Here is a 24684-nt window from a genome sequence, read left to right on the forward strand (position 1 = left end):
TCTTCGAACCACGCTTCTTCACAAGCAATAAATTCAAATGAAAAACGTAGAACAACGCGCAAATAATACTACATTGCACATCTGGTATGCCACATGTATCCAATAGAACAAATTGTTGATATATAGATTTTGTAAATAATGGCATTGAGATAACTATCGTTTATGAAAATTATTGATTTTCGTAATACGTTCACTATTAACTATATATTTTATCGAATTTCATAAATTAATTCTAAGTTTTCCGTAATATTTGTTTAATTACTATATTAAAACTAAAGATATACATCATGTATTTTCAATGTATTTTTTGTTAAACATATACATGATTTGTATTTATAATACATTATCAATCAGAAAAAATATTTAAAAGTTAGTTAAATATTGAGTGTAGTATAATTAATGTTATTAGGTATTTATCTTATAAGCTACATTCGACAAACCTGTCAACTTGCAGTAATTATCTTTATTATAGATGAATATAAACACGATATTTTAATGTAACGATAACAAAATAAAATAATTTATCAAAATTATTACTTGATATATATAACATGATATGATGAATGTATATGATATGTACATATATATCAATATTATAAAACCTATTAATTAAAAAAAAATATATTTTTTACATTTCAAATTATTTAATTATTTTCTGTTGTATTTTTTTATATACATATGATTAATCACAATAAAATTGTACGTAATTTGTATTTTTTCCTTATTAAAATTCTCATAAAATTATTCTATAAATTGTACTACTCATTTATTGCATGAATTACGTGAGTAACATTGTTTTAATTCCTGCAATTTGTGTATACAAACAATTGCATGATACTAAAAACACTCGAGATAAATCCACTTTTGAACGACAAGCTCAAAAAGTCAGGGACTTCAAAGTCGAAAATAGAGGGACACTTTCGAGTCCTCTTTACGAATATCTCTGCTCGATATTTTTCAACGCGGATTTGACGCGGCTCTCGAACACCCTCCGTCCATCTGGTTCGAGGATCATTGGATTTCCATCTCGTTCGAGGATTATTCGAAAGAGACGTCGAATCGTGGAACACATAATCTATTTTCTATTCGCGAGTGAGCCACTTGTGACACCCCTACGATAACGCGTTATGCGCGACCTACATAAACAGGTGTTGCTCGTGGCTTTGCATGCTTGCGATGCAAAATTGCAGCGACACGAACACGACATAAGGGTTGATCGTACGTAGGTTGCGTTTTCAGACCGCGACAAGTTGACTTTCGCCACAGCTTTCGCCTTTGATCCTAGAACTACTCGATCATGGAAATAATCCTATGCATTTTCTTCAGTTAGATAGCGAAAGAATTGTGTCACATACGCATCGATATGCTTTCACATGAAACGATATATGGTGATGTATGGTTACGAATTAATTTAATTTGACAAATAAAAATATTTTAACTCGAATATTTTAATTTTAAAAAATATATTATTTATGATATTAATCATTACTTTTAATATTTATTTTTAAAGTAAGTTTCAATACAAAATACAAAAAATTGGAATAAATTTTTAATATTTAAACCACGTTCGCCAGGAAATTGGCGTTCCGAACAATAAGAGCCTACTTCACATTGCGGTAACTTTGAAATCGAGCTCGCTTGGACGTCGTTAAAAAGTGACACGTGACGTCAATGAAAATCGCGTCGCTACTCAACAAACTTTATAATTAGAAAAAAAATCATTGCAGAACACAATAGGAGTGATCTCTGACAGCGAATATCTCGAGTGTTTCGAACAATAATACAATCAATGAATATGTTTGACTCACCGACGTTACCGTGAAACACGCCGCTGTATGACGTCTCAATCAAATGGACGACGCAGTCTTATCTCTCTGCTCGTTGTTAACAACACTATACTTGACACACACTTGCCGTAGCTGCGGACAGCGCACCAATTAAGCCACAATCGCGAACGCGTTCCGATCACGAATGAACAAGCGATGAATAGGTACGACGCGCGACGACGGATTAACAGTTCGCGTTGTTCCGACTTCAGACTGCGCGAGAAACGCCAACGTAACGACGCTCGCACGACGAGCGACCGGCTCAAACTGTCGACTGCGACCTGCGACTACAACTGCGGTCGCTGCCGGCCACCCGCTCTTAACAAACGCGAATTCGATCCCCTGCGTCCTCTTTCGCGTCCGCGACACTACTACCACAACGAGTGCTGCGCCGCGCGTCTACTAGCCCTTCGACCGACTCGACGTGGCGCGTGGCGCCGCCGTTCGCAGCGCGAGCACCCTCGAAGATGACCGAATTCTAACGAAGTGACGGAATGTGTGTAAACAAGCTCGCGCGCCCCGCCAATTCCTTTTTCTGATATAAAAACAAAATGCATACCATGTCAATCTTTGGGAATGGAAATATTTGCACAAAATTGATGCAATCTAAAATATGACAAAATGTGTCAAAGAATATTACTTACGTCATCTTAAGATAGAAATCGACATTCCGCACGGAATTCGTGATGATGAAAGAAATATAATATCTGAAGGAAATATTTTTTTTCATAAATCCCAATCATAAATATTTCGCGATAATTATATATATATATATATATATATATATATATATGTATAATTATATTTATATAACTTACAGCAGTAAAATTAAAATACATACATTTTAATTAAAAAATAAATTTATATCTTTCTATGATATAAAATGCAGCATACAAGACTCTCATTATCCACTTTTTAAAATTTTAAATATATTTTGTATATTTGAAAAGCTTTTTATTTATTTTATATACATATATATATATATATATATATAATATAATATAATATATGTAATATAAAATAAATAAATAATATAAAGTAAATAAAAAGATTGTTGCAAATAAAATGGATGTTTTTTATTTTTTAATTGATACATCTAATTTATAAACTTAATATATATTTTCTTAATGAAAATAGTCTCCATCTACTTTTTCCAACTCGATACAAGTTCTTCAATACCTTTTTAATAGAAATTCTGAGGACGAAAGGCAAATTCTCCGAAAACACAGTTTGTACATCGTTATATCTTTCAAATAATTTTTCATTAATTTGAAACCAAAATTTAGTGGTTTGCTCACTTAGAGTACCTTCGTCGAAAACAGAATTTATATTATATATTACGCGTTGCCTCAGCCGCATGCTCGAGTTTATATAAAAAAATTATTTGAATTTTTTGTTTTTCATGATGTAGCAAACTCGGCTTTTAAACACGCATATCATATAATATAAATAAAGTTATGCATTTGCATTAACTTAAGAGATATGTACTTTTATAATAAAATAATACACAACGCTATCGGCAAAGAAAAAAGCTACAAACATAAAAAGTTAAAATTATTAAAAATAGCTATTTCATTTACAACGACTTAATAATATATAATTTAAACAAATATATATCTATATATATATATATATTTGTTTATTAAATAAAAGAAAGAAGCAAAATTAAGTTTAGTTAAGAGCCATCTTATAAGAGCTTTGAAATAAATAGTTATAGTTTTTCAATATATTTTTATTTTACATTTTATATTAAAAAGTTGTATTATGCTCTATCAGATGTAACTAGACCAACACAAAAGGTTATAAAAAAAAGTACTCTCGACGAATGGCTCGACGCTTAATCGTGGTCAAAAGAAATAACGTCATTAGACGCGGACGATTTCTGCGGATTTAAATTCTAATTCAAACCGGACGACTTGGTAGAAGCTGGAGGCTGGTTAATTCCGCTGGACGACGGCGAATGCCGACGTTCCGACGAAGATGCCCCCGAAGGAATTTGTAAATTCGACTCGCGGGTGGAACTTTTAATCGTCCATCAGGGAAGAAACGAGGAGCACAGAACTTTTCGCATAATAATTCTTTCGTACCAACTCACGGCGAGAATCCTGCACCGCTATAATCCTACCGAGAAAATAATCGGAAACGTTTTCCACATACATTTGAACGCTTCCATTACTTTGTGCGGCGTACTGATAAAAATTACTGCTACAGATAATTTTTTTTTTTTCGTTTCCTATTGTCTTTTCCCGCGCTATTGTCTTTAATATTTCAAATATTCCAAATTAAAACCGTATCGACAAATCTGCTTTGCATTATTGGTGCTTCACGAATCGAGAGTAATTGAACAAATACGAATAACGATAATAACTAATACGAGTCACTGGACTGTAATGATATTGTTCTTATTGACTGTTTTAGCGTATTATTTTATAACTTGTATTTGTTCAATTATTTTGGATATGAAGAATAGTGTAAATTCAAAATAAATCCAAGTAGCTATAATAAAGCTAACATAAATCGTTGAACACTAATTGCCTAATGACTCGCACATCGTTGTAAATAGTAACAAGTGAATTAAAATAAAACCAAGCCGAAAGTTATTATTTGTATCGACTAACAAATCATACCTAGGGGCCTATTCTGTAACTTTTAAAATATGCGTTATGTATCGTTGCACAGTTATTACATGATACAAAAACCTGCGCAACGATACATAACACATGCATTAAAAGACACAACAGAATAGGCCTTCTGTTTAATTGCTAAAGTATAATTAAAAAATAATCACAAAATAAACGGACAAACAGAAAAATAACTAACAGAGAATTTTTGATCGAATACATTGCAGAGAATAATTTGCGTTACTACGTATTAGCAATAATAGCAATTGTATATATAATGGATCAAGTAGATAATTATATATGTTACGCGACTAGTACGATGTTTGCACAAGTGTGCAAAATACTGCATTCGCATATACAATCGTAGATGTTGCAGGCCCACAGGGAAATCAGCCGTTTCTCGTTGCGCACTTGATAAATGCTACGCGAGGAAGCGGATCCATGGATAATTGCGGTTCTTCTTGTTGCATAATGAAAAATCCGAATTACTCGATTGCACAATTACAGACGATCTCTGGATTCTTCCACTGTAATAACAGAAATGGAACTAGGTCTGAAACACACACACATACATCATAAAAGAATAAATATTTATACATTCTTTCAAAAGATTATAAATAATAATTAATTAATAATTAATTTTTACTTAATTTATAATTAACTTAAAAATAAATTATGTTAATTATGTATAATAGTTAAATACTAACAGAAGATTTTGTTTAATTTATTATTAATTTTATTTTTAATATTATTAATGTTACTTTTTTATATTTTTAAGTTTTATATTGATTTTTATGTTTTCAACTAAACAAAATAATAAATAATTTACAAATAAATTTTAGATGTGCTTATTAAGGACTAATTACGTAATTAAGTTTAAAATTAACAAAATAACTTTTATTTTAAAAAGTGCTACATTTTATATGAGAATAATGAAAGTAGAAGTATTATCTAGATTGCTCTGTAATAATAAGAAATCGTTATAAAAAATATAATTAAGGAAAAAATAAAAACATTATAATCGTATAATACAAAACACTAGCAACATGTTGCTTTCGAATCTGACACTACTGATTGTGAGTTAGTATATACTGTTAGTATACACTGAATGATTCACTTTATAAAGCATTGATTGTGTTGAACAAAACTCCGCATTTAATAAGTGTTTAGTGATTCTTTAATATGATTAAATCTTATCTTTGAGTTACCTTTGGAAATAAATCTAAGAACCAAACATTTATTTATTAAAAAGTGCTTATTAAGGACTAAGTTTTGTTGATTGCAAAATTATCTTAAATAATTTAAAGCAAATAATTCATTTTACTATCTAAAATAAAGATATAGATAATATATTCCATTATTATTTAAATTAAAAAAAGTTAAAGCAATTGCTTTATTTAAATGATTATCTAGATAATGTCATCTAGATAACAGAAAACACTATTCTGGGGGCGTTTTTTAAATAAGACTTTATTTCATAAATTTGTTTTCCTAAGATTCAATAATGTATACAAAATACCTGTGACTGCGATAATTTCAGTTTTACTTCACATTTCAAAAGGACGGTCGTAAATCAATAAAGATAACTTGTTAACTCCAGACATTTTCAGGTTCTTTCTCTCTCTCTCTCTTTCTCTCTCTCTTTCTCTCTCTCTCTTTTTATTCTATTCTCATACAATTTCTATATTCTATATTCTCATATCAAATTTTACATATGAAACTTGCACAATTTATGAACCAGTTTGAGTTAGAACTTTAAATTTAAAAATTGGATGCTATTTTCTTGTGTAAAGGAACTATAAGAATATTATCGGCATGATTATCGCTGTCAATTTCACGAATCATCTCATAATCGCGATATGTATTCGCAATGAACGCTCTCAAAACACTTTCGTTGCCGTTCGGTCAGCAAATGCTATGAATTTTAAGCAGGCCTCCGGTCTGCTAAGGTCATACTGAGTGAATTTCGATAACACCGCGTACACAGTTCTCGAATAATAATTAGCGTTAATTACATTTGCGCATAATTGCCTCTACATATTGTGTTTAAAACTGTCATTAAAATGTACTTTTAAATTGTAATGCTTTCAATAATTTGATAGTTCTTTTCATTTTTTAAAGTTTAATTATAAAAAGATACATCATACATTGCAAAGTACATTTCTTCCAAAACAAAATTTACATATGTTCTCTCTCTCTCTCTCTCTCTCTCTCTCTCTCTCTCTCTCTCTCTCTCTCTCTCTCTCTCTCTCTCTCTTTAAACTATTCTTGATAAATAAATATAATACACACACACACACACACATTACACACATAACACACACATGCACACACACATAGATTGCAAAAGGTCTTTTAAACCTGATCTATAACAAAAAATATCCGGAATTTTTATTATCTGAACGTCCATTTCTCCCACTTGTATTTGTGTTATTTTTTTTTTAATAAAACACTTATTTCTTTCTTTCTCTTTCTTGCAGGAGTGTACACAAACACGCATGCACACATATATTGATAGGTGAAAATACTAATTCGCAATATATTTTAACAAGTAAATAAAAAAAAATAAGATGTAATATGGACATACAGTTAGTCGCTATTTACTTCGATGTTTTTTTCTATTAGAATCGAAGTACCTATAAGGATACGATAACAAACCGCAAAAGTCAAAGAGACCGACATGAAAGCGTCGCCGACAGCGGTGGCAACAAAAGAAGCTGTGAGAAAGAGGTCGACGCATGGCTATTGATAATAGAAGAGTATCATACACAAAGTGTGGAGCCTCCGAATTTTCAGTCTTTCTCAGTCTTCAGTCAGAGTTACGTCGTTGATCGACACACAGGATTTACATGTTATGAAATGTGAAGCATTACAAGAAGTATTATAATGTGCTCAAGAAGGCGTACACGTTCCGAATCAAGCTCTAAATCACTTACAGTAACAAGTATGTACAAATACAAATTTACATATATCTGTATTCTGTGAGATTTAACAATAATTTGTTACATTGTGCGCTTCTTTTACGACGGTTTAAAATTACGAATTAATTAAGCGCCGTCTACAATGAGCTTTTAAAACGTAAGTATTAATTTTTAAGACTCTTGTAGACGTTGCTATGCGGTACTCGATTTTATAGAGTTAATATTATCTTGTTACATTCCTTTTTATTGATTTTTCCAACAGTTGATTTTGTCAAAGTTGTAAAAGTTTTTTAAACCAAGTTCTTAGAGACTTCGATTTCAGAAACTTTCTGCGGACACACTCGACGCATATAGCGCAAGAATCATTATTTTTGTACTATCTTTTAAAAAAAATGTAATGTATACTTAAAAGTACATAAGTAATTATATTTTTCTTTTTTCAAAACAATATTGCCGGATTTCAATCGCAATTTTGATTACAATGGATATAAATTGTAATCCTGATTGTATTACATATTTAAATAAAAAAATGTGCTTCATTTCATTATTTTTTATTAATAGCAATAATAATTTATACTAAAATTTAATGTAGATATGATAGTAATCAACACTAAAAATATATAATTTGAAGAAATAAATCCGGAATAGCTTTTGTATTGTATATACATAATAATATTATATTAGAGAGTTTTATATTTTCTAACGTTAATAATTCTGTTTTATTAATTTTATTATTTTTATAATTGTATTATTAATTATTAATTTTATTATTAAACTTACGTTTTTCTTTTTTCATGTTTATTTATTTAACTTTATTTTATTTTGTTATTCGTAAATACGATATTAGTCATAATTAAGGATGGACGATCTTTTAGAAAAAATCAATTTTTAAATCGACCTTGAATCGAAATAAATAAGAATCGATTTATTAAAAACAAAATATGATTAAAGAAATCGAAATATACCTACTAAATAAAAAATTAATTAGCAGCATATGTACAAAAATAATTACACCTACATGAAGTGTAGGACTATGTCCTAAGTAGATAAAAAAATCTATGATTTAAAAATAAAAGTAGCGCAAAGATTTTTTTATCATACTAATTTATAAATAATAAGCTTTTATCTAGGAAATGGTCAATTATGTATTATTGTGACCTGTATAAATATAAATATCGTAACCATAGATTAAAATAATTTTTTGGTTTTTTATTTTTTTATATTAGGAGTTTCGATTTTATATTATTATGTTTTAATTTTTTTTATTTAATGCCATTTTTTATTAAATCTTTTTTTAAGTGTATTAATTGACACACTTAATTCTCAAAAAATGGATAAAAATTGCCGGATGGCAAGACGTAGTCATTGATGAATAAGCATATCAATGATAATTGATTCACAATATTGAAAGGAATCATTCGTGCAAAAATCGAATATAGGAATAGAAAATAATCGATTGAAAACAAATCTATTTTTGAAAGAAAAATATCGATTTCCTGAAAATCAAATCAAGATCGATCATCATTAGCCGTAACCTGTTATTTTCCTCTCTACACTTGCATATCACAATACATGAATTATGTATAAGAGATTAAAATCATATTGAAAACAGTGCAATATAATTTATTACGTATACATCAATGAAATAGAATGACATTGGAGAAAAATTTTAAAGTAGTGGAAGAATAACTTGATCTGGATGACTGTGTGCTTCGACATAAATTGTTAATGCAAATAGTGAAAAATTGTTTATATACGTACACTTTTATTTATATAATATGATATATAGCATTCCGCCAGTTAAAATAAATATAGTTTAAAATAGAGAAAAACATAGTCTTTGAGATTGTGACCAATCCAGATTTGAAAAAAATCTTCACTTTTTGCAGAAGATTTTCTGTTTTCTTTCCTGTGTCATTTTCTGTGCTTGACTTTTTCTTGCGTACAAAAAATGGCATGTATGCTGGAGCCATTGTCAGCTATTCTAAATATTTCACATATGACGTAGAATAGAACAATTTAAATTCAAACTTAAATTGAAAAAAAATGTTTTATTAATGATGCTCGTAAAAACAAATAGGCTTTAAACATACTAATATGTGCTAGACACGTAGATGGATCGCAATCTATGTCCGCAGATATAGAATTAACATTAACTTTGTTTTTTTTTCTTTATTTTATTTTAAGAATGATCAGTTGTCGACTTTTTTGGTTATTTAATGTTTGTACAGATTTAATAATACGAATAATAATTATTTTCCAGATACACCCGCTATAGTAGCTGATATTGTTAAAGTCAAAATACGAGACAAAACATTATTTAAATGTTTGAAATGCGACCGTCTACAAGAACGCCGTTTTAATGCCGAACGTCATTATAAACGGTTGCATGAAATTATACAAGCACGGAAGTGTTGTAGTAAGTATATTTTATTTATTTATTATGATGTGTGTGTCATGCACAACAAAAAATTATGTATTAAAAATATGTATTATGTATTAAATGTATTGAAAGTATTTTTTCTCAGTTGCATTTAAAATAGGAATAATAATACTCATTGTCAGTTATTTGATTTACATACATATTACGTATAAATATATATACATATATACATATACATATATATACGCATATATATATATATATTTTTTTTTTTTTTGGAATAACCATAGATCATTTAAATATAATGGTGTTTTTAATCCGAAAATTATGTAAAATAAAAAAAATAATATATTGTTTTAATATTATAAGTTGCATCGAAATATTGTATATAATCAATACTCTATTTAATGTTAATAAGAACAAAACACCATACATATTAATATTTAAAAAAATATATATATATATATATATATATATATATATATATTTATAGTATATTGTATCTATATTTTAATACGTTAAATATCGTAATGGTCAGTAGGTGATGATAACAGATGACATGCAAATTAATTTAAATGTTTGCAGCAAATAAATCATTATTACTTTTAAACTTCTGAATAATATTAATACGCATGAATCATAATAAAATTGATTATAAATGCATTACGCATATTAATGTAGTCAATAATTTAATCATATATTTTATAATTATATGTTTGCAAAATAGTGAAAATTTTCGATGTTGGTGGCAAGACATACAAAATTCATTCGACAAATTCAATTTGACACATAACATATTAATATAAAAGTATATTACATTATGTATTTCTAATAAAGAATTGTTTAAAATTTATTGTTAAGTTACTTAAAGTGTATAGTAAATATTAATTAATTGTCGTATACATTTTAAAATAGTGAATATATACAATAAGCTTACTTTTCTATTTATTGTTTTTTACAATTACAATTTTTACTGATTTAATTTTTTACTTTGTTTTATATATAGGTACATATATTTCTATTTTTTAAAACAGTTTATCCACATCTATTCAATATCAATGGAATTAATAAGATAAAAACCTTTTTTCAGAGAAAACTTTTTACACAAAAAGTGATTATTATGATCATAAAGAAGATGTGCATAATGAGTGGAAAAGATACGGGAGAATACGGAAAGAAGAAACCCAGTCTTCGGACTCCTCCACTAAATCTAATAAAGAAATAAACAAATATGGAGATTCCGTGTTAGATGTTAAATCACAAATTTCAACTTCTGTCAAAATCGCCAAAGAAAGAAGATCTGAAAAATGTGTGGATACAAATAATGTTCATCACGTTCAGGATAATGTTACAGATTCAGACTCAAATAACAAAGAAAAATCTAAAAATAATATGTGCCATTCACGACAATCTGCCAAATCACCAAAGAAAATCTTTATTTATCGAATGCAAGAGGAGCTTAATAGACGCCGGAACAGCGTACCGTTACGAAGTATCGAGAATTTTACAGAAAAATCTCTTAATAAAACATCAAGAGAAAATGCAGTACAAAATACCGTAAAAGTAAGTTCGAGTGCTGATAAGGGAAACGTAATAATATATGACTATACAGCTACATCGGTCTTAGACTTAATGCAGCTTATGAGAAACACTATTGACTTTTAAGTTTCATAATTATTTTTACACAATTTATACGCGACATATATAAAAAATATATATGTCATGTATAAATTAAAATATTTATTTAACATACACGTAATATTTTTATATTACATAAATATTACATAAAAAATATTTTTTACTTAGAATATATATATCATAGTTTTATCTCTAGAGCATATATTTATATAATAATATAATGATATTATTTGTAGAAAATAGCATGTAATCAGGGATACGAACATATCATTTTATTCTTTTTTATGCATTTTTCGAATAATTTTTTAAATAATAACTTTAATTACTTTTATTAATTATATTATTACATACAGATATAGAAGTACAAAAAAAACAGTAGAAGTATAAAAAAATTTTACATGAAGATTAAAATTTCTATTATTTATTTTGCGCGTACCATGAGAAAAAACTTAAGATTTCTGGTTTATAAAGTATTTTCTTACTTTATTAAAGATAAAGTTTAATATATGATTAATGTTAATTAATTAAATTGTTAAAAAATAAAAGTTTAAAATCTAGTATGAGATTAACGTCTTTTCTAATATAGAATATATGTACGGTAATAAATATGTTTCACGTACATTATAATTTGATGCGCAGATCAAATTGTTTGTTTAAAGAAAATTATAATAAAAATATTACTATTTGATGGAAAATATGACCATGTTACAAAATTTAAAAAAATACTCAATTTCTTTATTATTGATCCTTTGTGAGTATAACACAATCAACTAATAAACTATTTAATTTTAAATCGTTGCCAAGTATGTCATATAGTGGATATATTTATAAGAAAGTTCAATAGTCGAGATTCTAGAAGTAGGTAACGTATGTCAGAAAGTTTGCAGATTAGGCTTATCCTAATCCCTTCTTAAATACTTCCACTAAGATTTTACGGTTTGGAAAAATATAAAAATACATTTGAAAATGAAAAACACATTCTAAAAATTAGAATCAGTTTATTTATATAGTTATACTCAAAATTAGTTGTATTGTAATTGACCGTTGTAGCTTTTCATTTTAGAATGTGCTTTTAACCTTTTAGTTGCATATACATACATATATGTATGCCCTTTGAGAAAGTACCCAGTACTCTCTTATCCGTTCGTCAATTTTACTAAATGCAAGAAACGAAGGAAGTAAGATTGCATCGTAGACAAAAGATTGAAATACTAGAGGCTGCATCGTCTGCAGACTTGTTCTCAACAATGCAAGAAAATTAATGAGGTTGTTGTAATTTAACTGGCAATTGAAACGGCTATTGCATACAAGCTTAAGTTCTCGGAAGCTCTTTTGACAAAATGTCATCTTCACCGACACCATTATACACTTTAAACTCTACTACTGTATAATAGACTAATATGACTAAAATGACAAATGACTAAGTCATTTCTCGCCACGTCTCATCTTTCTTTTATTTTTATTTAACTTTTCTCAACCATAAAATCTTACCAGAAGTATTTAAGAAGGGACGGATTAGGATAAGCCCAATGCAATTTGCAATCTTTTTGAAATACCTGTTTTCTAAAATCTTGAAACTCTCTCATAAATCTTCTGAACTCTTTTATAAATACATACATCCACTAAATGGCATATTTATTAACAATAGAAAATTAAATAGTTTATTAGTTGATATTATAATAATTGAAGTGTATTTTAAGTCCCGTTCTATATTTACTTAAAATAATAATTTATCTTTCGGACGTGTGTGCTGACGATTTTCTTGTGTAACAGATTGCAATTCGATACGTGCAATTTACTCGAAGGTAAGTCATTCGTGCCTCCGCGGGAGATGCTATATATAATGGAATAGCGTGCATAGCTTCATTGGTGAATACTCGTCGCTTCCGAAATCACGTTGCGAACGGTACCGGGATATTGCGTTTGCAATTTGCCATGCAAGTATGTTATTGGAAGCGACGGGCGGTATCTTCGATTTGATCATGGCGAGCGTAAAGCACGGTGATGCCAATTTCTGTTTACGACCAGTTAACATTTGGCATTCTGCAAGTAATCGCGGCGCAATAAATCCGCGCGTGCTAGATCCGCAGCCACCGCGAGAACGTTACAAATTAATTCGTAATCCCGCGGAGGCACCGTCCGACAGCGTTCGCAATCATCGTACGTGCATGCGCGCATCAAACTCCTCCTCCCTCTCTCTCTCTCTCTCTCTGCCTCCCTTGAAAATTGCATTCATCAAAACATTAGTGCGGCCGCTGTTGAATCGTCAAACGGTTCACAATTGCAAACGTTAACGTCGAATTTCCCGGTGCAACAGCAACCGGAAAAATGAAAAAGATAAGATGCATTTCATCATATACGGTAAAATTAGAAGTGCGTACAATGATCTTTCAAAGTCTTGAAGATTCATAATTTTTCAATTTTTATAGAATTTAAAAATTAATTTTTTTATATATTTAAATTTATCTTTATTATATTACAACTATTAATGATAAAACAAACGAATAAAAGAAATAACATTATTAATGAAATGAACACTTTATTTACTTATATTAATATTTTTTAGAAGTTTAAAAGCATCATAAGATTTTTATTTTTAAGATTTTGTAAGCATTTTAATTAATTTAGATACCACCATTACAACACAATAAAGAAATCAAATACCGGTCATCAATGACTGCAATTAAATGTTAAGGAACAAATGTTTGCAAGTCTGGCTAAGAACAAAACAAACAAGTTACAAGTATCGTGAGTCTAATTGCCGCGTATTTCACGAGCTCTCTACCCTCTTTTCTTTCCTCTTTTCATTCCGACAGAGACAAGTTTATTCAAATGGCTCGTAATAATTATTCACTCGTTCTATTGTGCGATCACTTATCTTATAATTTTGATATAATATAAATTTGTTGTTTAAAGTTCAACATACTTTAGATCTACAATAATATTGACGGGTATTTCTGAAGGGAAACATCATATCTCACATTAGCTTCCATATAACAATGGTGGACCTTGAAATGCGGCTTGGACGGATTCTCTGGAAGAGAGAGGTTGGTAAAGCCTCGCTAAGTCCGTGAACGTTTGCCGGACGCCGATAATAGGATTACCAGAGAGAATTGTTTACCGAGGTTGCTATAGCCGTGCTACACCACGGTTAATTATTTTTACCGCTTGTACTTAACTATGTGGCTCAATTAATCTCATATCTTTACACGATAATTCTAATCACACAATATGACGATCGATAACGATCATACGTAATTAAAGTCGTGATTTAAAATTATCGCAGCACTGTAATTATTATGTCTGAAGGTCGTCGTAGAAATTTTATTCGATAAATATTTCATTTGTAAAATAATAATTATTAATGAAACAATTATATATAACAGGGATTATAATTTTGAGATTCCTTATTCTCTAACGCAATTATTTAAAAATAATTAAATATAGAAAATGTTTAATTAAATATTTCACTCAAGTTGAAGCGTTCTTGGAGCGAAAATTTGAAATTTGCTAATACTTTGTTCCAAGAACGTTCGAAACTTAAGCGAAGTGTTTAGATACCTTATCATTATACTTTCGCATTTCTGCGGATGGGATATTCTGCATTCCAGTGATCTTTTGCCTTCAGTAAAAGAGAAAGGGTTATAAAAGCCATATCGTTTCATTATTCGTTTTACGTTATTTGTTCGCTCAAGAGGGTGGTTTGGGCAAAACGATTGGGTAAAAAGGGCAGCGCGCTTATGGATCGTTAGAGGCGAACGTGCTGCAGCAAACGAGAAGCGTTTGTGCAATTTCACTCGCGATTGTGTGTATCGATATACTGCATGCGCGGATTTGTCTACATATATATGTGTATAGATTTGTCCACGTTATCTGACACCCGAACACTTTAGATAACGACGTGCTAGTTTTAAACGATCGAACAAAGTTGATTCGGTCGCTAATATATGCAAAAACAGAAAAGAAAACGCGAAAAATAATATTACGTACACAGAAAAAAGAATATTCTTATTTTGACAAAATCTTTAGTTTCAAAATGTAAATTTTGAAATGAGATTATATTGCGTTAAACAAAGAAAATTTGCTTGGATGACATTTTATATAGTTCAACAAAGAAAAATATATATTTTTGTTGGATAGAAAATAACACATGTTCAAATCGAAGATTATAATTTTCTTAGAGTTAAAGTAATTATTTTATTCTTGAAATGACAATTATAGTATTGAAATAAGATTATAATATTATTTTATTCATGAAATGACAATTATAATATTGAAATAAGATTATAATGTTGTCGAAATTTAAGATTTTTAAATTCTTTTAGGAAAATTATCAATTGTTGCGTATGTATGAAACAATGAACACGTTCATATGAGTATATAAGTTTTGATTTGACATTTACTTTTTTTTTACCTTGCGTGTGTACCTTGTGCGAAAACGATTGTTGACATCAAGTGTTTGGAGCAGTAATAAATTTGTTTTGCTTTCGTAGAAAGGTACTATAAATCTTCTTGGCACGTCGTCAAAGGCGAGAATGAGATAATAAAGGTGAGAAGAAAATAAGAGTGCATGAGAGAGAGAGAGAGAGAGAGAGAGAGAGAGAGAGAGAGAGAGAGAGAGAGAGAGAGAGTGTAAAGCGAATATACACCTTCTACAAATCGTCATGACGCATTATGCATAACGTAATACATCACATAGCTGTTGGTTTTAGTCAAACAAAATCTCGAATACGTCATGTTAAAGTGCTTTATTAAAGGGCGTTATTAGATTTCACCAGATGATTAAAGTCACTTTTAAAGGTTTGACTATAAAAATTTTGAACTATTTAATTAACTAATTAGAACGAAAAAGACAAAGATTTTTTGCTCTGAATTAATTAAAACCTTGGAAACTTTTGTAGCGATTATCACGTTAATTTATGTCAGCCCAAGGTTCATTCAAGTAAAGAGAAATAGTCGAGAAATAATGGAGATAAATCGATGGCATAAAATAAAATAAAAAATCGCTCATAAAATGAAATAATCATGTATAATATTTATATAAATTGTCATGTGTCTTGTCAGAATTCTCTCTCAAAATTTTGTAAATAAATATATATTTATTTATATAACGTGAGGCGCATGTATGTAAAGAAATTATATATTTTTTCTATTGATTTTCTGGTAAATATTACGTTATTTTTAATTTATCGTCGCAATTATTTTTCACATCTGTATTCATATATAAATTGACATACATGCAAACATTTAAATCTTTATATTCACTCTAAATTTAATGTAATTAATATATAATTTTAAAAAATATAATTGTAAAAAGTGTAAAAATTTACAATCCTAAACGTTAATGATTTCGTTTTATCAAAATGATTATTTTGTATAAGAACGAAAACCACTTTTAAATTTTTATATATGCATATTTTATATGCAGAGCAGTTTTGATAATATTGAGATAAAATTTTTTTATCGTATAACGATAACACACGCGTTCAATGTTACTTTCTGTTGGAAAATTAGAAGCTTTGGAAGTATATCTTTCCTCCCTATATGGTGATATCCGCGTGTATCTTGTAAGAACCTTACCTGCTGTTAATAAGAAAGAAAGATTGATATCTCACATTGTATAACAATATTTTAAATTAAAGAAATTTGAAGTTAATTTTTTGTTTTTATAAGATAATATATAGAACTATATTTACATATCATATATAATGCATAATTTATCATATAATATATAATTCAATAAAATTAAACACAGATTGTATTGTGTATCTCATGTTTACAACATGAATTTTTTTTTGTTGTGAACAAAATAATTCTATAAAAAAACCAATATTTGTGATTTGTATTTTATTTTCTCTTGATATACTTGACATAGTATTACTAACAATATTCGCAATTGATTAAAAATAATCGAATTACTACATTATTCAGGACGGATTGATACAATTTGATACTTTAATATCAATATTGCGCGCGATAAAATTTTCTTGATTAATTGTCGCGCTTAATACACTTAGCTTCGATTGACAATCATATGTCACGCCAATAAGAATGCATCGTTGTAACAACTCCTGCGTTGACAATCTTACACACGTCGACAATCTCACATATAAACTCGAATATGCGTTTTTTGCGTAAGGCAAAATTTCCCTGAATTTTCAAATCAAATAGCAGTAGTCTGCGGCGCTGGTGGTGGTGTCAACGGTGTCCAAGCATTTGGTTGTTCGCCAGCAATCTCCGTGTCTTGTCGATGATGGGTGTGATGATGAAGATGGTGAGGAGGATGACGGTCAACGACCGTTGTCAGATATCGTCTTTCATCATCTGGCTGAACCTCGTTTAAAGCGTCTGCGGTTTGCTCGGGATAACCCATCGGAATATGAGGATGCTCCTTAGGAGGGCTGTCGTACTCCACACTGACAGGCGAAGATGTTTCCGCCTGCGGTAGAGCCTGCAACTGCAACATCTGCGCTTGCGAGTGATGTTGCGGGTGCTGATGATGATGTTGATGATGCTGACGATGCTGATCGGGGGTCGTTGATTGCACCGGCGAGGCATGATGGTATTCATGAACGTATTCGCTCGCGTCCGTCGGTGCGACTGGTTCTCCGCTCTGCTGATGCAAACCGTGATGCAGTCCCGTGTGTGGAACGGAACCGTACGGGGACATCTGATGATGCAGGTGGAGATTTAAGTTTAGATAGGATTGCTGCTGCTGCTGCTGATGCTGCGGCTGCTGTTGCTGTTCTAACGCGGTGGGATGAATCCAGGACGAGTCAGCGCAGTGTCCGCCGTGTTGTTCCTGGGACGGTACGTACAGGGTGCATCCGGTTACGGTGGTGGTGGCTGCGGTACCAACCACAGCTCTGCCGAGGACTGTGTGCGACGACGTCGGCGATGGTGACGGGGATGTCGGCCACTCTTGCGACGCAGCTGACGGTAAGCACGTGGAATTGAGATTCTGCAATGGTTCCGGACTGCGAGGCGACCAAGCCGGTGCTGTCACGTAAGCCGTGGAATGCAAAAGAGGCATTGGTGCGTATGCATCCGCGTGTTGTTCTGTATAATAATTAAAAGTCTCTCAAAAAAATTTCTTTTAAGAAAATATAATATCTTCTTATAATATTTTATATGTATTAGTATATGTTTTTGTTTTCAACAGATTTTGAAAACATAATTCATAAGATTTAATGATGATTAGAGATTTTTTAAAGTTTTTTTTCAAGGATCGATTAAGATTTTGATTAAATGAAACAATGAAATAATATTACGTACCATCTTGGACATATTTGTGTCTCAAAGTGTAAGGAGCTGCTCTGCAAGTACTTCTGTGTCCAGAAGTAGTGACAGTGCACGAATTAGAAAAGTGATTGCTAACGCATGCCGACACTTGATTTTGTGCCACGGCTATTGCCGACGCAGTATTGTATTCGTATCCCATTGTTGCTTGCGGTAAAAACAATGCACCCGCATCTGCAAAATAATATTATCTAATTAAAAATACTTCTCAATTTTGATTCCCGCGCCCGATATTTTTTTCTCATGTACATATATATTGTATTATTATACATGTATAGATCAACTTGCATTGAGGATAAGTTTGTGAATCAGCAGGCCTTTCTTTAGCATCGAGGAATGCTTTCGCGAAAGGATTGTACTTGATCTTCAGACTTGTTACTTCCTCGTTTTGATACGCTGTCACTGCGATGAATTGCGTTTCAGGGAAACGATATGTGAGAACCTGCTCGAACGACGACGTCATTATTTGCATCCGTGTAAATAAAGTGATTAAACATGGCATTATATTAATAATAATAATATAAATATGTAATTTGAAGAAGAAAAAAAATGTTAAAAAAGAAAAAGGAAGATGTACCGTTCTCTGCTCCTCAGCACCCACTCGGACCAAATGAACACGTGGCTCATACTTGTGCAATGAGTTTAACATGATCTGTCCATTACCATTCGACTTATTTGTTAGCTTGACTTTGGCGAACGATACTGCCTCTTTCATCCAATGTGCACCGAAATTCGGACTCTCCGGATGTATGTAAATCGGATTAGGCGGGGCCACTTCCGCCTTTCCGCCTGGTACCCATTCGCCGTTAACATATTTCCACCTTTACATAATTTGATTAAATAGATTTCATTTCTATGTTAATATGTGTAAACGTGTGTATAAAAAAATGGATGTATGCATTATCCGTCAAAATATGAGTTAGAATATAGATTTTAATTATATTTTTCTTGCGAAAAAAAAATTTAAAACAAGAAAAATCGCCTAAATCAATTTGGCGGAAAAGATTCGCGAACATTATAAAATGTCTTTGTATTTTCTTCGATTGTCTTTTGAGATTGTTTTGTGAAAGCTATTAATATGAGCTCTCGAATGCTCTTCCGTTCGTTCAACACCGATGACGAATCGTCGACGAGTTAAAAATAACGCTCTAACAAGTTTAGAATCAACTTTAGCAACGTTACGTGATGCTTGAACGAAAAGGGTACGGCAATTACGACCTGTTAGTGTCCTTCGCACCCCCCGTTCCTTCTGTTCGCGAGATAAATCAACGCAAATCGGTAACGCGCTCATCCGTTTACTGTCTACGCAACATTTCGATGTTATGCGCTTTCTATTCTGCTCTCAGCATAACTTTACAATTTGCACAATTTCAGCTTCCTACTACTTAAAAGATGGTTATTTAATCTTCCGAGACGAATAGCGGGTCATTCAAGATCTATGCGTGCGTATGTGTGTGTGTGAGTGAGAAATTGATAATAGACGTAATATGAAACATAATATATTTGAAACAAATATTTTATGCGTATAAAATAAGATTAGAATAAAAATAATGTTTGTATGCAGTTTATAAATATATTCTCGTTTAATTTATTCAATTGAAAGAAAAGAATAGAAAAATGTGTACATAAAATAAGAGTATACACTATTATAGTTTATCTTAAAAGATGCATAAAAAGATTTTATAATACCTACTATGTGGCAAATATTCGATGTACATTTTTATTTAATTATTACGGTATCAATTACTTAAAGCCTTAGTTTTTTATGTTGTTATAATTTTTATGATATTTCGTTTTTATAAAGTCGCACAAAAAGTTCAATAAAATTTTGATATTTAAAAAAAGGGGTTTCAAAATGTCCTTAACTTTTGGCAAAAGTTAACCATACTTGTTGCTACATTCTCAAATTGAGGATACATTTGCCGAATAGACAATCAGATTATTTCGTTACCTGTGCGGATCGATTTGAACAAATTCCAGTAGCAGCGTATACATAGCCGCAGGTTCCAAACCACGTGCAACGACCTTCACCACAGGAAACATCCTCCTACGGGCGAAAGTGACATATCAGGAACATCATTGCATGAGAAATCGACACCGATCGTAAAGCCTTGGAGATTCAGAGGTACGCGCGAGAGACCGATGTCCACGACAAGATCCACGGCACGGATCAAAAGATAACCGCCTCGCAGACAGTGTGTCTTCGGCGCATTTACAAGCCGCGTATTAATAAAAACGATTACGGTTTGTCGACTGCGGATGTGCAGGTAAAGTGCTCGCACGCAAGCATCAGGCTCGACAAGAGAACGTTTTATAAGAGGATCGTAAGCATCGTAAAGTTTTATTGCCGACGGCTGGCATCTTCTCACAATAATCCCAGAGAACTCTGTTCTTTCTACCAAATCGAATCTTTATTATTTATTTTTGTGCATTATGCGCTCGATATTATTTATTTCCTTGCAATGAGTCATACATGGATATCTAGATACGAAAAGTTTTTTTGAAAATGTTTTCACGACGATTCAAATTGCAATCAACTTTTTTTCTAACTTTTCTTCACTATTATTTAAAAAAAAAATTATATTTGTTGAGTTTTCGGTGGTATATGTCAAAAAGAACGTAGCAGAAAGAAAGAGGAGACACGCAAACTATTTAAAATTCACTACGTAACATTTTTAAACCGCAGTTTTAATATTCTCGTTTGTTGGCAATGTGTTTGCTGTTGACAAAACTTTCGTCTGATTAAATATGAAGAAGGTTGAATGTCGCACTATTAAAATGTAAAATTTTTTTGGATCTAACATTATTTTTTCAGAGTAAAAATTAAATGACAAAAGACAGCTACCTGATAGTAAAATAATCAGTTTATTTCGTTCTATTTTACAACGACATTTTTTTTGTGAATGAGAAACTATTGAAATACTAATTAAACTAAAAAATACTAAAAGAGAAATTATTTCTATCAATTTTAAATTGTTTCTAAGTTTGCATTCTAACTAATGATATTTGTGTTTTCAGTAAACAAATGTTTCTATGTGATATCGATATCGTCATAAATCCTGCAATGACTGCAATGACTATTATTAGAATCTCATCATTTCACATGTTCATCAATCATATCATCGCGGCATATGAACATGATAAGAAAATCACAAATTCATGTGTCTAACGAAACTAATCTTTCCTTCAAGATCAAATAATGTTTATTAACCTTTCAATTAACACATATACGTATGTGTAAGTATGTTTATATATGTATTATGTACCTTCCGTTTTTCGTGACGATCATCTCATTCGTGATACACTGAAATCTGGTCCAGAGCTCTCGATCTTCCAACGACAAGGACAGCGGTAATCCTTGATTCCCCGTGATCACGGCAGAAGGTCCAAGACTCTGTCTCGCGATCGCACCCCGTTCTTCGCGATCGTCCCGATTGTCCTCAGGGCTCGTTCGACTCTGCCTTCCGCTGCGCTCTCGTTCGCGAATTCGCTCCTGCTCGCGTTCTCTCTCGCGCTCCCGATCGCGCTCGTGACACGAGGAACGCGGTGGAGAACTAGGGGTTCGTGGAGCGCTTGCCGATTGCATCTTCAGCGTTCTCCGATATGTCGCGCCTCGCGTTTTTCGCTCTCTTCGTTGAAATTTAGAAAAGTCGATTAAAATGTTCGATACTGAACGACAAAATCTATTCGAAGGCTAAACGAAAACCACATTAATGTTTTTTTTTTTTTTTTTTTTTTTTTAAATAAAAAGGTAGCAATAAGAATGGGGAATCGGAAATATTTTTCTCGACGATGTCGCGATCGATTCGCGATGTTCCGCGAGAAAAACGGACGCGGTCCCACGACAGGAGAGCGGGGGGAGCTGGCAAAAGGGGACGGAAAATCGTCGTTCGTCGCGGCACCTCAGACGTGTCCGTCAACGGCCGAGGATAGCCGTATCGCGAGGAGCCGCGCCGCGTGACCGTAGGCTCGTAACACTTGGGCGCGATATTTCACACTAGCCGGCGAAGACTCGCCGAAGACTGACCGGCAGTATATTTGCTTCTCTGTCCTCACTTTGCGTCCTTTCTTTCTCCGTTTCTCGACGACCGCTGAAGAGTAGGCACCGGACCGAGTCGCGTTCGCGTTTGCCGGGTGCTAATTACTCGCTAAATTAGAAGCTCACGCGTGCAGCATGGCGGGTACCATGCCGGTGTCCATTGGTCGAAGACAGTTTGACCGGCCGTTCGGTTGACGTGAGGGAGAGTGCCGCCTTCGACGGCTTTCTTTGACCAATGGTTGAACGAGTTGGTTCGATGAATTCGCTACGGTTGGTGGTCTGATGGTGAACGCGACGTTCGCCAGTCCGCCCACGTGCTGGTCGACAGGTTTCCTCGATTAGTCCTCGCGGACGACGTACGCGGATCCGCACGTGATGGTTCCTAGGACCAAATCGCGCCGTGATTACCATTTTAATCGACGCTTTTGATGCTTCTGATCGATCGGATCGGATTTGTTTTTGATCGAAAATGAACGTCGCGATCGACGCTGAGGAATCGTCTGCCAAGGTCGAGGAAGTGTTCCTCCACGCATGGATCCTGAAGACACGCGGTCGCGATACCGGATCGAGTTATCGCGACATGTTACCTTCTCGAGTTAATATTTACGTCTGTTTCGTTCAGAAAAGTATGCGACACGTATTTCTTCCTTGTGAGATAAGTGCTCTTGTTGTCAAAGTATAACGAATAACGGAATAACTGTTAAAAACTCGAGAGAAATCGATTTTCTCTTTTAGAGTAGTGTAGTCTAAAGTTTCTATTTAAATATTTATGTTTAATCTGGATTATTCTGTAATCAGAAAATAAGACAGAATCAAGAATACATCTTTTTTCATTTTGTAATGAATGAAAACTGATGGCGCATTTGTTTAAAAAAAAAAAGATTAATTATTGTATTTTATATCTAATTATATTAAATTTTCTTCCTCTTTCTTGCAATTTATATATAACGAAATATCAGGAATTTAAGATATTTTTAAGAATTTCAATAAGTTATTTAGAACCTCAGAATTTGTATTGTTTCTCGCTTCAATTCGGAAAAGAGATATTTCCAAGGAATCGATTCCTCGCGGTAATTTTGATATTTGTCGATTATGAAAATGAAATTCTCGTCTATCACGGGAGAAACAGTCGGGAGGATAGAATCGTGTTGGTTGTCTGGAGTCAAATGACAAAAATCAACAGAGCGTCGTTCAACCGGCTGCACGACGCATCGCGAGTAGATATTTGAGCAGGACCGTTTCTTGTTTGCCATCGCGTGCACACGGTTTCGGACAGCAATCGTCGGACGCGAGACGGCCATAACCCTATCGGTTATTTGTGCTAGCAATTTCGTGCGGAGAGCACGGAGTCGCGATCCTGATGCTGCGACATCGCCGGAGGCCACGTTGAGCCATCTTTATTGAACGAAGGCGGTCCGAGGTTGCCAAAGGTAATTACAATTTTCAGCGCGATTGGATCTGTCATTATTTATCCGCAAAAAAAATGTTGTCGGTCCTTGGGCCACAAAGTGCATGATGACATCAACTGGGCGAAATCTTTTTGAAAGTGCGCAGTCGAAAATGAAAGTGTTGCGTATCTTTACGAAAAGTATTTGATAACTAAGGTAGTTACAAAGGTAGTTAAAAAGAACTGTATATTATATTATAAGTCTTACTTTAATTACTGTCATTGTGAATGCGAATTTTATTATATTAGAAGGAAGGACGAGTAATGACTTTTCCATGTCTGAAGCTGAAAATTAATTTTCACGCAAAATGTTATATTTTTTTCATAATTATAATGGGATAATAAAAAATAAATGTAAATTTAATATTAATAAATAGTTTGGATATATTTAAAAGAACAGTTTCTTTCGCAAATTCGAAATATAACCGAAGCTAACGTAACGTAGATTATTACTAAATTATTATTAGATCTTTATTATTATTATTGGATCCCCATAATCATTAGAACTTT

At 32.1% G+C, this 24684-nt stretch overlaps 2 protein-coding genes and 1 long non-coding RNA gene across 6 annotated transcripts in view; 1 reads left to right on the top strand and 2 right to left on the bottom strand.

Moving 5' to 3' along the window:
- Pgant9 (polypeptide N-acetylgalactosaminyltransferase 9) overlaps positions 1-2210 on the bottom strand; it is a 207426-nt gene extending 205216 nt beyond the window's left edge. For 2 of the 3 annotated variants that reach the window (XM_072911680.1, XM_072911679.1), the window contains exon 1: positions 1809-2210. The gene's annotated coding sequence lies outside the window, so the exon portion shown is untranslated. The remainder of the gene's footprint in view (positions 1-1808) is intronic. The other variant, XM_072911673.1, reaches the window with a different exon arrangement.
- Positions 2211-7120: 4910 nt separating this feature from the next.
- LOC140663031 (uncharacterized) lies at positions 7121-11823 on the top strand. Its single transcript, XR_012046210.1, has 3 exons — positions 7121-7391; positions 9632-9787; positions 10842-11823. It is a non-coding gene; the product is annotated as an uncharacterized lncRNA (long non-coding RNA).
- A 5426-nt stretch (positions 11824-17249) lies between these two features.
- Byn (T-domain transcriptional activator brachyenteron) lies at positions 17250-22703 on the bottom strand. 2 transcript variants are annotated; one of them, XM_072911671.1, is made up of 6 exons: positions 21955-22703; positions 20640-20735; positions 19266-19509; positions 18977-19130; positions 18665-18862; positions 17250-18448 (listed from the first exon to the last, which is right to left on the bottom strand). In XM_072911671.1, the coding sequence occupies exons 1-6, from the start codon at positions 22272-22274 to the stop codon at positions 17553-17555; spliced, it is 1908 nt and encodes a 635-aa protein (XP_072767772.1). In that variant the 5' UTR covers positions 22275-22703; the 3' UTR covers positions 17250-17552. The 2 variants fall into 2 exon arrangements, with proteins under 2 accessions (XP_072767772.1, XP_072767773.1); XM_072911672.1 differs by lacking the exon at positions 20640-20735.
- Positions 22704-24684: the final 1981 nt, after the last annotated feature.

The sequence above is a fragment of the Anoplolepis gracilipes genome, chromosome 2, assembly GCF_047496725.1.
Source record: "Anoplolepis gracilipes chromosome 2, ASM4749672v1, whole genome shotgun sequence".
Taxonomy (NCBI): Eukaryota; Metazoa; Arthropoda; class Insecta; order Hymenoptera; family Formicidae; genus Anoplolepis; species Anoplolepis gracilipes.